This window comes from Lissotriton vulgaris, unplaced genomic scaffold (assembly GCF_964263255.1).
Source record: "Lissotriton vulgaris unplaced genomic scaffold, aLisVul1.2 SCAFFOLD_1414, whole genome shotgun sequence".
NCBI classification, from domain to species: domain Eukaryota; kingdom Metazoa; phylum Chordata; class Amphibia; order Caudata; family Salamandridae; genus Lissotriton; species Lissotriton vulgaris.
This window is the reverse complement of record NW_028253217.1, coordinates 345,151-359,015: the sequence shown is the minus strand read 5'-3', so window position 1 is coordinate 359,015 and position 13,865 is coordinate 345,151. Positions and strand designations below refer to the sequence as shown.

Here is a 13,865-nt window from a genome sequence, read left to right as displayed (position 1 = left end):
TTATCCACCTCCTGTATCTCTAGCTACATTACGCTTTTTACAGTCAAGGAATTCAAGCTATGTTTACTTGAAGGTATTACCATAGATGGCATGAAAAGTGTTCGGCTGCTGAAGTTTCCTACTTGTTGAAAATGCTTTCAAATGCAGTTAAAGAAAATGTTATTGCTACTCACGTATTTACACAATTTTCGGAGTTTAGAAAGCTTCGGGCTAGCCTCGGTTTATTTCTAGACAGTCACGGCTCGCTCACAGGGGGGTGGGGATAAATAAAATAAAAAACTTACCTTGTCTTCACTTGACCGGGTCCGCACCATCTCTGCTCTGGGGTCCCGTTGGCGCCTAGACTGATGGCTGCCAACTTGCCGATGACGAGAGACAGTAGTAGCCAATCCTGATGCTGCTCTCTTTAGAGGAGAGCTGCTCTCTAAAGAAAGTAGCATCAGGATTGGGCTGAGCATTGAAAAAACGTCGTTCGTTTTTTCAGCAATGGGGTACGTTGCATTAGGCAGGCAAACCCCTAATCGGTGGTTTTTTTTAAAACCACATAGTTATCTAGTTAAAAAAGCCCTGCCGGGCAAACACCACATGCGCAGTGAGTGCGCACTGTGCCGGCACAGAGTCAGTCCAGCGCCACCCAGTGTCAGACAGTGCATACTGTCCAAGTCGATGACACACACCACGGCCGCAGGGCAATAATTATCGGGCAATTTATTTGAGCGGCGCATTAATTTATAAAACTTTTATTAACGCGCCGCTCGAATAAATTGCCTGATAATTATAGGTGGGGCAACGCCCAAACGCCCTAATGGTGAAACCGCTACTGTGTGTAGGAGAGCCCTTTTCCATGCCTAGAGTGTGAGCCTGCTCGATTGGCGCAATATGGACTGGCGTTATCAAATTTGCAAATGCTTCTTCTGGTTTCCAGCTATTTCCGATGGCAAAAACGTGCTTTTTTCACAAGAAGTAAGAAGGAGCCTCACATTAAGCCAGAGGTTTACAAACTGCAGGGTGGGACTGCAACGCCCTGGAGGCGGGGGATCTTTAAGTGATCTCAGTGGGGGGCCCCAGTCTCTGGTAAAGAGAAGCATCATGCTTTGTTTTAAGTGTTAAAAACAAGAGCCGCAGTAAGCCACTGTATAATGGGCCATCACTATTTATATCCTGACTGGGAGTGCATGTCCAAAAGGGCAACATAGCTTTACTGCAATATGTTTAGACGTATTTAAACATTGCCAATTTAGCAGACACGTGAAAAAATTGAGGAGGGGGTGAGTTTTTTGTTTTTAACAGAGGGGTCGCTAAATTAAGAAGTTTGAAGACCACTGCCTTAAGCTGTGGCTTTTGATAGAACACCATTATTCAGTTATTTCACTGCCCTGCATGCTGTGATTACCACTAAAACATAGATCCCTAGACAGAAGGACTCTTAAATCTATCCAGCTATAGATATTTGTAGAACACTAGGGTAAAGTGGTTAAAACAGTAAAGTTATCACATATTGTGGTATTCTGTCACAAAACGCCACACACATCTGTCCACTGTGTTACCTATAATACACAATCCCGATTCCTCCTCACCCCGAGAATAGCAGACGCCAGGTTTCCGAGATGGACGCAGGCATCCCCGCCGTTACTAGGCAACGTGTTTCATGATGTGGCTCCCGAGAGCAGTGAGGCCAATGTAACAGATTTTTACTCTCAGTCTATTAATAATTTTAGATTACCCCAGTTGCTTTAATGAGCTGATCACATTAATCTATGGAAAAAGGCAGTAATAAAAAAAAATGCAAGACACGTATTTCTGAGTAATGTGTTTCAAAGGGCATGACGGACATGTACATACTGTTTGCCCAGGGTGGGCAAGTCAAACATAAATATATGGAAAGATGAGAGTCAGATCTGGACAAGAAGACCTCGGAAAGTATGTGGGACATCATTTTAACTAGGGATGCAAAATCTTCCCAATGAACACAACAGAAGGAAAACACATATAGAACACTAATGCAGTGGAGTTTACACCGGTCAGATTAAATGCTGTGGTTGGAGTATGTGTTTACTTTTTGTAGAGGCTGTGCTGAAAGAGGAACCACGGCTCACCAGTGGTGGACCATGATCCGCCCGTGCAGGTAAGAGCGGTGGAGCCGGGTTGGGGGTGGGGTGGGGGTGATTCAACAGATCACAAGGGGAAATTAAATAAATAATTAATTTTACCTTTGCGTCGTCGTCTGCTGAAATCCCCCCACCCGGCCCCACTGCTCTTACCTGCACGGGCGGTGGCGGTGGTGGACATGTCCAAAGATTCAGAGGCCTGGGCATTATATTTATGATCTCAGAAGATATAACTGTAATTTCATTAGAACCCAATTTACTGGTGGTTTTGGTTAAATGCATGGGGGATTGCAGTTCCTACCATTTGGATCTGTAATTGGTAAGATCATTACACAGATGTTTTGGGTGGCTAGATTTTTAGTAAGGCTTCCTGTTGTCCGTTTGTACTGAATTTTTACATATAAATACAGACAGAACACATTTATTTTCTTGTCTGTATTAATTTTTAAATGTGGATAAAAACGGAAATTGGATTGCTTTTTGAGTAGTTCTAAATAATGTCTGCCATGACTGCCAGGCCAATAGCTCTGTGAATTGATAGGTGCTGCTTTAGCGCAGGTCGCGCTGCCAGTGCGCTGTGTTTTTAAATTTACCTTACTTGCATTTTCGTTATTTTGTTTGGATTCTCCCCTGTTTTTACCATTACTCTGCCTGGGTACTCGTCCCCTTACCTGCACTTAATTTTCGGAAAGCGCACCGCCGTTTGGCTGGTCCGGGTCCCGGGGTTGGACTCTTGTGGGCGCCATCTTGGCTTGGGTGAGTGGAAATTTAGGCGGGCGCCATCTTGGAGCGTCCGACGCTCGAGCTCTTTATTGCGACACCTACTTAAAGTCGTCCTCTCCCGCGCAGCGGGACCGCGCTGTGGGACGCCGTCGCTTAGCTGGAGTCGTGCCAGAGTCCTGCCCGTCTGCGCTCGTCCGCGTCGAGGAAGCGTGAGCGGGGCCTGGACTCTGGCACTTAGTCATCATACCACCATGCAGAATACTGTGACGCTCAGGTACAATCGCGCCGCTCTTCTTTCAATTAGAGAGAGGCTCTCGGTGTGTGGTCATGATCCTGTGCACCCGCTGTCGGGCCCTTATGACTGTGCCTGTGGCAGTTTGTCACTTGATACCCCCTCCGGGGTGCGCTCTGTGGAAAGGAATGCCCCAAGTACACGTACTAATATTTCTGAGCGTGTACTTAGCATATGGAGTCTGAACGTGAAATTGTTGGTCAAGCACCATCAGTCCTTACGTGATATGATCGAAATGGACTCTCCTGACCTCATCTTCATCACTGAGACTTGGCTTCAAGATGCGGACACTGCAATAATCAATCTGGCATTCCCTTCCAACTACACAGTGTTCACTCTAACCGCACTTCTAGAGGGGGTGGCATAGCTATGGTGATAAAATCTTGCTTTCCGGCTGAATGGAAAGCTCTTGACTTACCAGCGTGTGAGAGCGCTTCTTTTAAGGTAGCCTTCAGTCATCAGTTTACTCTTAGCGGCATGCTTATTTAACGCCCGCCAGGGAACGACACTGTCTTCAAGGCCGCTCTTGCTGACGTGGTCAGCTCTTTAGCTCCAAGATGTGCTAATTTTAACATCGTAGGCGACCTCAATATCCATTTTGATCAGAGGTCATCAGCACCTATTAATACCTTCCTAGCGGACCTTGAAGCCATGCAATTGAACCAACTAGTTACCTCCCCTACCCACATAGGAGGTCATATCCTTGACCCCTTCTTTACTACACTGGAGCGGGCTACGGTTTCTGACCCGATGGTGGTAGGCTGGACTGATCATCTGTTGGTTAAAGTTTCATGCCCTATAGATGACCCACAATTTAAACCTGTGGATAGACTGATCCTTAAAAGAAATTGGCATAAGCTCAAACTGGAGGAGTTTTTTAAGATCTTGGAGGCGCAGCCCCTGGGCAATCTGCTGAATGTGGAACAAGGATATGAGCAGTTTCGTAACTGGGTCCTAGCCGCCCTTGACTCTCTTATACCGATGCGCTGGTCGAAATGCCATGCTAAAGTTCCCAGCCCATGGTATAATGATACTCTTGCCGAGCTTAAGAGAACGTGCCGGCAAGCTGAGAGGGCGTAGAGGAAATCCTTTGATCCAACCCTGAAATCTTTGTATTTTGCCCAGCTTAAGATCTATCACAGCACAATCTGTCAAACCCGGGCCGCACACTATGCTTTCGAATTTCAGAATAGCCCCAACCCATCTAAATTAATCTTTAAGGTTCTCAAAGACCTTATGGGGAAACGGGCCACCTCAGTGGAAATCTGCACGGACTCTCACTGTGAAAGTCTGGCATCCTTTTTCGTGGAGAAAGTGCAGGCAATCTATTGAGGATTTATGTCATCTGTGCCCGGTGCTGAGCAAACTGGTGTGATGGCTACGGTTCATGAAACCCTGTCCTCCCTGCCAGTAATGTCTGACGAGGTTTTCGATACTCTGAGCCTCAAAATTAAATCCGGTTCTCCATTAGATCCGCTGAAGCCAGAGTTATTCAAACTCCTTCCTCCCCTATGTCGTGAGCCTATACTGGATCTGATCAATTTATCGCTCACATCGGGTGTGGTCCCCTCTTCCTGGAAGCAGGCAGTGGTCAGCCCAATTTTAAAGAAGCCTAACCTTGACCCCCTATTACCAGAAAACTACCTTCCCATCTCCCTTCTGCCCTGGATCGCTAAGGTTACTGAGGCACACGTGAACTCCATCTTGTCTGCCCACCTTTCTCGAAATAACATTCTAGACGAGACCCAGAATGGTTTTCGTGCACAACACAGCACCAAAACTGCACTGCTCTTTATGACCGAGCACTTGCGAACGGTGCTAGATGCTGGGCAAACAGCGGCGCTCCTCCTGTTAGATCTGAGCGCCGCGTTTGACACGGTGTCTCACGACATTCTGATCCAGCGGTTGGAGGAAGTGGGAATTGAGGGGTCTGCTCTCCAATGGTTTCGCTCTTTCCTCTCGGACCGGTTTTTTAAAGTGGCTATTCCACCTGGTCAGTCCTCTTTCCATCCTCTGGGGCTGGGGGTTCCGCAGGGCTCTGCGTTGAGCCCCACTCTGTTCAACCTATATGTGAAACCGCTGGCTGCAGTCGTCAGACAATGTGGCCTAACCATGACATCGTATGCCGACGACACGCAGCTGGCGGTGACACTCAGCGGGGATCCCGAGGTGAACGCTCCCAGATTCCGTGCAGGACTCATAGCCGTGGCAAATTGGATGCGAACTAACTGTCTGCAGTTAAATGCCAAAAAAACCGAGGTCCTGATTTTAGGAAAACAGGCGGAGCTCTGGGGAGACCAGTGGTGGCCTCCAGAATTGGGGGTGACTCCCATCGCAGCTGCCGAAGTTAAGAACTTGGGGGTCTGGCTGGATCCTACACTCTCCTTCACCAGCCATACGAAGAAGGTTGCAGCTACCTGTTATGGTATTCTGCGAGGGCTGAGACCGGTCCTCAAATTCTTCGACCCCCCTACTCGGCAACTGGTGGTCCAAGCCTCCATTATTTCGCGGCTGGACTATGGGAGTGCGCTGCTGCTCGGAGTGAATCAGGCGGAGGCTACTAGACTGCAAAGGGTGCAGAATGCCGCGGCACGTGCCATCGTTGGCCTTCCTAGACAGTGCTCTGTCTCTGCAGTTTTGACCTCTCTCCACTGGCTGCCGGTCAGACAGAGAATTAAATTTAAGGCTCTCTGCCTGACATTTAAAATCTTGAAGCTCTCCTCTCCTCCAGCCCTCGCTAAGCTTGTCTCCTCATATGTCCCTACGCGGTCTCTTAGATCGGAATCTCTCCATCTGGCGGTTAATACGCGGTTTAGACTGAGTAGGATGGGAGGCCGCTCCTTTCGAGTATTAGCGGCAGGATTGTGGAATTCTCTCCCTGTCCATATTCGAGCCTTGAACAGCCTTACTCCCTTTAGGCGCGCCATAAAAACTTTTTTGTTCCCAATTGCTGAATGATTCCTTCTTCTCTTTCCCCAGCATCGATTTGTTATGTTGTGGTACCTGATCAGGCGCCGGGACGCCCCTTGGCTGGGGCAGCTGCGCGCCTTATAAAAACTATTAACATAACATAACATAACATAGGTGAGGGTGTTAAAAAAAAAAAAGATTTTTAGTATAGAGGCTTTAACACAAGTAGATATGCACAAGGTTGATACTGAATCGTGCATATTTTCATATAAGTGCATTGATTTATCTTCTGCGGGTGTTCATATCACTGAAATCTTGCAGGCATTCAAGCCTGAGTATATATTTATTGGTTAAATAAACATGGAAATGTACTCATTTCAGCTTAATTTTTCCACAAAACCCAAAATAAATATGGAATAATACAGATAAAATTAGCAAAAATAAGTACAGACAGAAATGTCAAAAAAATAAATACCATCAAACCTGGCGCTCTAATTATTAGGTACTCAGTTTTGAAAACAGGCGAATCCTCCATTGTTAAATCTTTGGTGGAACAAAATAAGGTCACTCTGCGACATGGAGGAGCCTGTGGCAGTAGCACACGACAGTGTGAATACATTTGAAGACGTTTGGAATTAATTCAACACCTGTGTGAAGAGAAGAGGCATGACTAGCCGTGTCAATGTATATGTGACCAATGCAGTGCAACATTCAAATCCTTGTAATAGATCCTTGATGAAACTGTTTTAGGTGGAAACCATCAACTCTGCTGCACTCTAATCCTTGTCAGTGTATAAAGTATATCAGTCTTGACCCTTCCCTTGGGAACGTCCAGCTCGAACTGCCAAGCCAGGTCCTCCCCGAACCTGGAACAAGCAACTCTGGACCAGTTTCACCCTAGTTATGGGCTCATCAGCAGTCTGTGGGATCGGTATGTCCAGACATGGGTCCCGAGCTCAGTGAGTCACTGGGGCCAAGCTGTACCCAGCTGATACGTCCTGGGTTGCTTGGGTTCCGATTGAGGAAGGTCCTGGCCTGGCAGTTCAGACTGGATTGTTCCCATGAGGAACGGGGTCAAGACTGATTTCCAAACAGGGGTGGTGAGGTGAGCTAGAGAACGATGTGTTGGGGCACTACCCGAGCTATTGCCAGTGGTCAGACTTATTGCAAGCAGCCTCCCATCGCCTTTTGTGTGTTTTAATGTGGTGCTGCTCCCTCATCCATGGTGATCAAGAAGGAAAAGGCTGAAAGCATATGAAGTGGCATTTCAAAGTAACACAACATATCTAACTTTAGATACACATTACATTTCTGCATTTCCTTTCCTTACTGGACAGGAAAATAGTGTCCAGCCCTTAATTACTTCAAGGCTGGAGCATGCCAATGTTATATACTTGGGCATGCCAGACGACTTAATAAAAGGCTGCAAGTTGTATAAAATACAGCGGCACAGCTTCTTCATAATCTTCCTTTCAAAACGAGGGTTTCCCCGTATCTTCCGTCCCTTACACTGGCTCCCAGTTAAGAAACAGATTCTATTCAAGAAATTGATACTGAGCTTTAGAGCCTTCCTCAGTATCTTGTAACAAGAATTTTTTTTACTTTCCCAATAGGGAACTCTGCTCCTCCAAACCTACCCTGGCAGAGGTGTCAAGGATCAGTTGTGCCTGGAAAGTGGCGCACTCCTTTTCTTTTCTTGTGCCTTCTGCTTGGAATAATCTTCCTCTTCGCCTTGTGGAGTCTAATCAGATTTTTAGGAAAATGTTGAAAACCTGGCTTTTTGCTCAGGTATAACTTTTTCCTGTGAGTCGAGCACTGGGACTCTTTTCGGAGTACCTGTTGCACTTTACAAATCTCTGTTTGGCAGGCATACCGAAGAAATGCCCCTCACGGGTAAAATATGACAACGCTGCTTGGACAACAAAGGCATCAGTGGACAAATGGCTGAATAACTTCATTGACAAACTGTTTTCCTAAGAATCTTGCCTGGAAACCAACACAGAGAAGACTGAAGAGCGAATGGAGGCACTGGCAACTGCAGCCGCCTGGAAATACAAAAAGGACAAGAATGACTGCTCTCCAAAGGGAGAAGGGTGATCTGGAACAGTTGATGTTCTGAATAATGGAGAACGCAGGTGTAACTTGAAAAACGTAGTGACCAGAGAAGAAGAATGGATAAGGAAGTGAAAGATCAGATCTGGTGGGAGGGGAAAGTTGTACTCCTCAATATTAGTTTAATGAGGAGCAGCCACAAGGAGAGAAATGTCCGTAAGAGGAGTGATTTTCTTTTTTTTTTAATATGGCCTAGATCTTGCCATAAAGGAACAACGCTGGACACCTCATCAGTTATGGGTGTCCCAAGAGTCTCCAAGGGCTTTACACACCCTGATTTAAGGACACACTGAAACATAAGACAATTACTACTGGAAAATGTTCTATTCTGCCTGATTCTCCGAGTTCACTAGGACTAGGAAAAACCTCATATACGCATTAGATCTAAATGTATGTCAGGGTGAGGTGAGGAAATGCCCTATACCCCCAATGAGGTCCGCCGTTGATTATAAAACATCACATAGATGGAACATCTTTTTTTCATCAGTAGACATTTTAAAAGTAGTGGACATTATAGAATTCAGCTTTATTAATCAGTTTATGATGATGGTCTCTGCAATTTTCGAGATAGTTCCTAAAGGTGCTGGAGAGTGTGAAAGTGTTGCCCTACTATTACATTTGACCACTTTGCTTAAAATTTCAGAACTGTAATAGAGGGTCATGGAAAGGATCTGAGACTTACAAGGGCAGACTTGCCATTTAATGACCTAGTAGGATTGTTCAGCATGACCGCTGCTGTCCATCTGAGTTTGGAAATATGTTGCTTCTTTGTACTGGAAGAACCAAACCAGTCTGAATGGCTACTATTGGACGGAAGTCTACCGACAAACTGGTAACAATGCTAAGTAAGAGGGAAGTCAGCTACGCTTTCATTCATAAATGATAATAAACGCCTCATATTATGCGTCAACTGAAACAGCAAGAAGCTCTGGGAATCTTATAGGGTGATCAAGGGATGAGAAGTGAGACAGCCAGTGCCTTGATCCTTACATCTCGCGCAAAGAATGATCAATCAGGGTTAAAATCAGATCCTGGCATGGATGAGATGAGATTTTTAGCAACATTGAGATAGGTCTAACAGCTATTCACACTCCACAGCTCCTGGCTCCCACCCCCAGACGTGTGGCCAGGTCATGCATTGTAGGCTTAATGACCTAAGTGTTGGAAGAGAAATGATCTGGAGTGATCTTTAAAGTGTGTTTTTTATGTTGTGCCACGTTACTGTAAATGTATGTTCTTTCATTTTTGTTTCTATTTTGCTTTACTGTTGTATTAGTTGCTAAAGATTCATACTTTTATTTGCTGTCGAAGTTGAACAGTTGAAGAGGCAATCTTTCGGTCTGTGCAAAAGGTGAAATTCTGGTCTAACATTGTGAAGGAACACCTAGGCAGTGAATGAATCATGTACTTTGAAAACTTATTGTAAAGGAAATTGATCCATGTTGTTTTTTGAAACTTGAATTTCACTCTTGCCGAATGATGTGGTATAAGCTTTTCTTCCATTCTTTCTCTTATTTGCAGAATATACATAAAGAACCTGAATAGAATTGCACAGTTCAGTAATAAAAAGCCCACTGGTTCTATCTGAGCTTTGTTGAGTTGTGCGCCTGCAACAGAGTTCTGTCCAGTGTAAAGGAGGAAAAAAAATTAAAGTCGTTTGGGACCCTTTAGATGATTCACAAAAATCTTCCTTCCTGACCGCCCACACTTCACCCCCAAAAATAATTTCAAAACATGATGAAGTACTGGCATTTTTTAGTGTTACTTTAACTATTGAACACTGTTCCACTTAGCGATATTTCACTTGCCACCCTAGGGACTAAAAGCTTCTTTCTTAGCAACAGCAAACAGCAGTATATTCAGAATTTACACAGATTCGTGCAATCGCTCTCAAAGCAACAAGAAGAGATGGGAGAGCCTCTAAGGATTAGCTCTCTCCTCCAACTCTCTCCACAACAGAGGTGAGGGCGTCTATCCAACTGTAGGGGGTCCCGGCCTTCTCGCCACCCCGCCAGAAACAATGCAGACCACTCTTCAGCGTTGCTGGGAGATTTCTCTTCTGGTTTTTCATCTTTCCTGCGGTCTGGAGCCGTATGAAGTGAGTCCGCCTGCGCCAGAGCTGGAGAAAGGAGTTGTGGGTAGGGACGCGCCAGGGCCCTATGAGTAAGGGGTGTGAGAAAGGGAGTGTGGTTTTGTTGTCCCTTTGGAAGAACTTCTTGCTCAGCAGTTCCTGGGTGCCCCCATCCACCTCCCTCTGTAAGACTTTTGTGCTGCTTTTGTGCCCTTGCTAGTCTGCTAGGCTAAGGGGGTTCTGTCTGGGCAGGGGGTAGGAACGGTCACGTGCTTTACGGCCCATAAAATCCCTTTGTCTTTTGGATTAGAAGGGACACATTCGATCATTCTCCTTCGTGGTTGGCTCCTGTGTTACTGGCTGCAATTTAAAAGGGGTCCCTGCAGTGGTAAGAGGCTGGAGCCCGGCCTAATCCCACCATTGTCTGTCGGCAATGTGAGTCATGAAGAGGGGTCCGCGACCTCCTCAAGGCTAGGTGCCTCGTTATGGTGCTTGCTTACTGTGACGCCTCTCAAATGCTCCTTTTAATGAGGACTTAAAAAATTGGCTTTTGAAAACTTCAAACCCTGCACTTGATTCATTCCTTTACTTCCATAGTAGAGTGACTGTGTGTGTTTTTTTCCCTTCCCATGGTTTCGGCTGCAGATAATGTGGCCAGTACCTTAGATTCAAGGCTTGTCACCGCCGACCTGACGGCCATTGGCCCCCATCAATTCCTTTCTGTAAATTTATCTTCAGCCAGTCCAAGTACAGGTTACAGGAAATTTAAAGTAGCAGGGAAAACCTATGCCTTGCTAGATGAGACATCCTATCATGACTAAATCAGTTCCTCATTAGTGCACCCGAAGGTGATTCCGTTAACAGCGTTAAGTTGTAAAAATTGCCTTGCGCTCTTTCTCATGCTTGTAAGATCTCTGCCGCTCTCCTCATGCACTCTTACATGTTTGCTATTTCATGCAATCTTTTTTTTTTTTTAAATAACTTGTTTATTCACCGTGACTTTCATAACAATGTAGGTGTCTCATGAATATCCCATATCTCTGACCTCAAACAAAGCAATGCTTTAGATTCGGAATGGTAGAAGTGCGAAAGTGACACAACATTAATTTCTAGGCACAGAAGTGTGGTCTATTTTTATTTTCCCTGGTTACATCAATTGCTGGGTGGGTTCATCCAGTGGCCAAATTGTGTTCCTATTTTTTCCCGTTGCTCTGGGCAGGAAGCCATATGATGAAATCACTGCCTTAATTAGGATGTGCAGAAGTCATCTGGATCTTACCACAGACTATGTTGGCCAGAATTGTCTATTTTCTTTCCATTTGTTGCTGGTCTGCCTAACTGTATTCATATGAGAAGCAAGCACGGGCTTCTGAAGGGACCGGGAAACTTTCTTGTGGTTTGCTGACTCAATATATTTTTCGGGCTGCTCATCGTGTAGCTGACCATGTTGGTAAATCCAGGAAGGTCTGGACTCACTTTCAAGCACAGACAAAATCACATCTCTGAAAGTCATCTTCTGATGTAAGGATCTGACTTTTTCAGGATCTGATAGTGGACCAGACGATTGAGAAAGTGTCCTTCTGTGCACCAGACCGGAACTTTGACAAGGCCTTCTCCTACATCTGCCGGGACGGGACTACCCGACGTTGGATCTGCCACTGCTTCATGGCTCTGAAGGACTCTGTGAGTATTTTCTCTGCAAGTTTAACAAACCTCTGTTGGTGTACTGTGTTTTATTCTCGCCAACAGGCAGCCTTTAGCTGTCTGTCTGCTAAAGACCTATGGCAAGCCATGCTTGCTTACTACTGGTTGGCTTTCTTGCCACTCTTTTTTGCTTGCTTCTTATTCGGTAGCTTTTCTTCTTCTTCTTTTGTTTGTCCCTCCCATGGAACATAGCCTCTTTGCCACACTTTTGATTGGATGAGTTGTAACTTTGCACTCCTCGCACTCAGGGAGCTATTATGTCCTTTTGCTTTGAGCACTCCATGAGAGTGCATGTGTTTTCTTACTCCTTGGTGTACTGCTGAGTCCTCTCCAATGCCTGCAGAACTGGAATGGCCATAGTGGGCATTAGGCATTTCCCCGGTGGGCCGCCATGGTGGGGGCTGGTTTTCGGCCCCTGGGGGGCCGTTTTTGCAGCATAGCTGCAATATCGGCCCCTGTAACAAAATCGTCAGAAACCGGCCCTGCCAAACAGCTCGGCCACACCCTCAACCACCGGGGGGCTGGCCGAGCACTTTGCCAGTGCCGGTTTTGGTTTCCAGTCTGGCCCTGAATACCTGCCCCTGTGCGCTCCTGGCATTGCTGTCTTCACTCCATACTTGCTGTCTCCTTCATGTGCTGTTTCTGTCATTACCATTAAAACACACCGTGTTGCTCCCTCCGCCCTACTCTGCCCATTCCTTTCCCTAGCCTGCTTTTTTGCCATTTATTCCCCTCACCCCACCCACCTGCCTAAAGCTTGTCCTTTTCTTCCTCCGCCAACTCCTTTGTTGTACCCACCGCCTCCAAGCCCTTTAAATATTTTATTTTTTACGTTTCGAAGGGCCCTGCAGTTGCTTTTTGTTCTCGGGCTGCTCCAGGTGGCAAACATGGTGCCCATGCCATTCCGTAGGCTTGACGATGTTGCACTGTATTATTAAAAAGCATTGGCAAAGCCAATAGGTCAGGAAAGCGACACCTGTGGGGTTGCAAATGCTTGTTTTCCATCTGATTGTCAAGACATCGAGGTCTGTGCTCGTCCTGTGTATTCAGTCCCAAAGGGTGGCCTTTGTACCTGATCTGTGCATTACTTGCTATGTCTTTTTTCTTCCCATCACCTGTAGATGTTTTATAGACTATACCTGACTTTAAGAAGTCATATACCTTTGTGTGGTATTGGTTTTGCATAGATCTAGATGGGCCTCTGGGGTAGGAAATAGGATCCATTACTTATAGAATTTGATTTAAACGGAACAATAAAGTAAATCTTTTTAATCCAAACTTTGAATTGGTGTTGGGAAGGGATTAACGGTGCACTATCCCTGATAGGATTATAGCTCTGACTGTATTCAGGGTGGGAATGCACCTTGGAAAAGTGTGTGAATACAACAATTTACATGGCATTCCGGTCCTTGAACGCCTGCTCCCTGCCTGTGGGGCAGCCTTGCTCCTTCGTGATATTGCACCAAACTAAGTAATATTTCACAAGAGGGAAAGGATATACACGAGCAAGTTCACAATAATAAAAAAAAATTAGAAGTGGGTTTGTGATATTAAATCATGTAATTTCTGAATTTAGGATCACAATGCTGGTACTAACGGCTACATTTGAAATAACTTGGCTATTTACATTGTCCTTCCCGCTCTTAACTGGATACAAATCCGTGCTCGAGAAGGTACAATACAGCCGAACAGTTTTATTTTTTGTGGTGGCGAATGAGCCCTTTGAGAGTAGGAAAAATCATATGCTTTGATGTATAAAAGAATTCATGGCCAAGAGTTTGGAGATTTTATGAACCAGATCTTGCACACAAAAGGTGATGGAAGGAAATCATGCAAATATTACAAGCACTGGCAATCACACGTAGTAGCATTCCAATCCATCGTGTTTTTGCCCACTACTGCACCTCCGAATAGACCCAGCCACTAAATCTTGAACAAGAGACTG

General features: G+C 45.6%; 1 protein-coding gene and 1 pseudogene across 2 annotated transcripts in view; both read left to right on the top strand.

The window, feature by feature from the left end:
- Positions 1–13,865, top strand: part of LOC147661118 (numb-like protein) — a 255,441-nt gene that overhangs the window by 220,539 nt on the left and 21,037 nt on the right. For both annotated transcript variants that reach the window (XM_086951320.1, XM_086951319.1), the window contains exon 6: positions 11,759–11,899. In XM_086951320.1, coding sequence (XP_086807446.1) covers positions 11,759–11,899 — 141 coding nt within the window. The remainder of the gene's footprint in view (positions 1–11,758; positions 11,900–13,865) is intronic.
- Positions 3,083–8,130, top strand: LOC147661119 (uncharacterized; annotated as a pseudogene).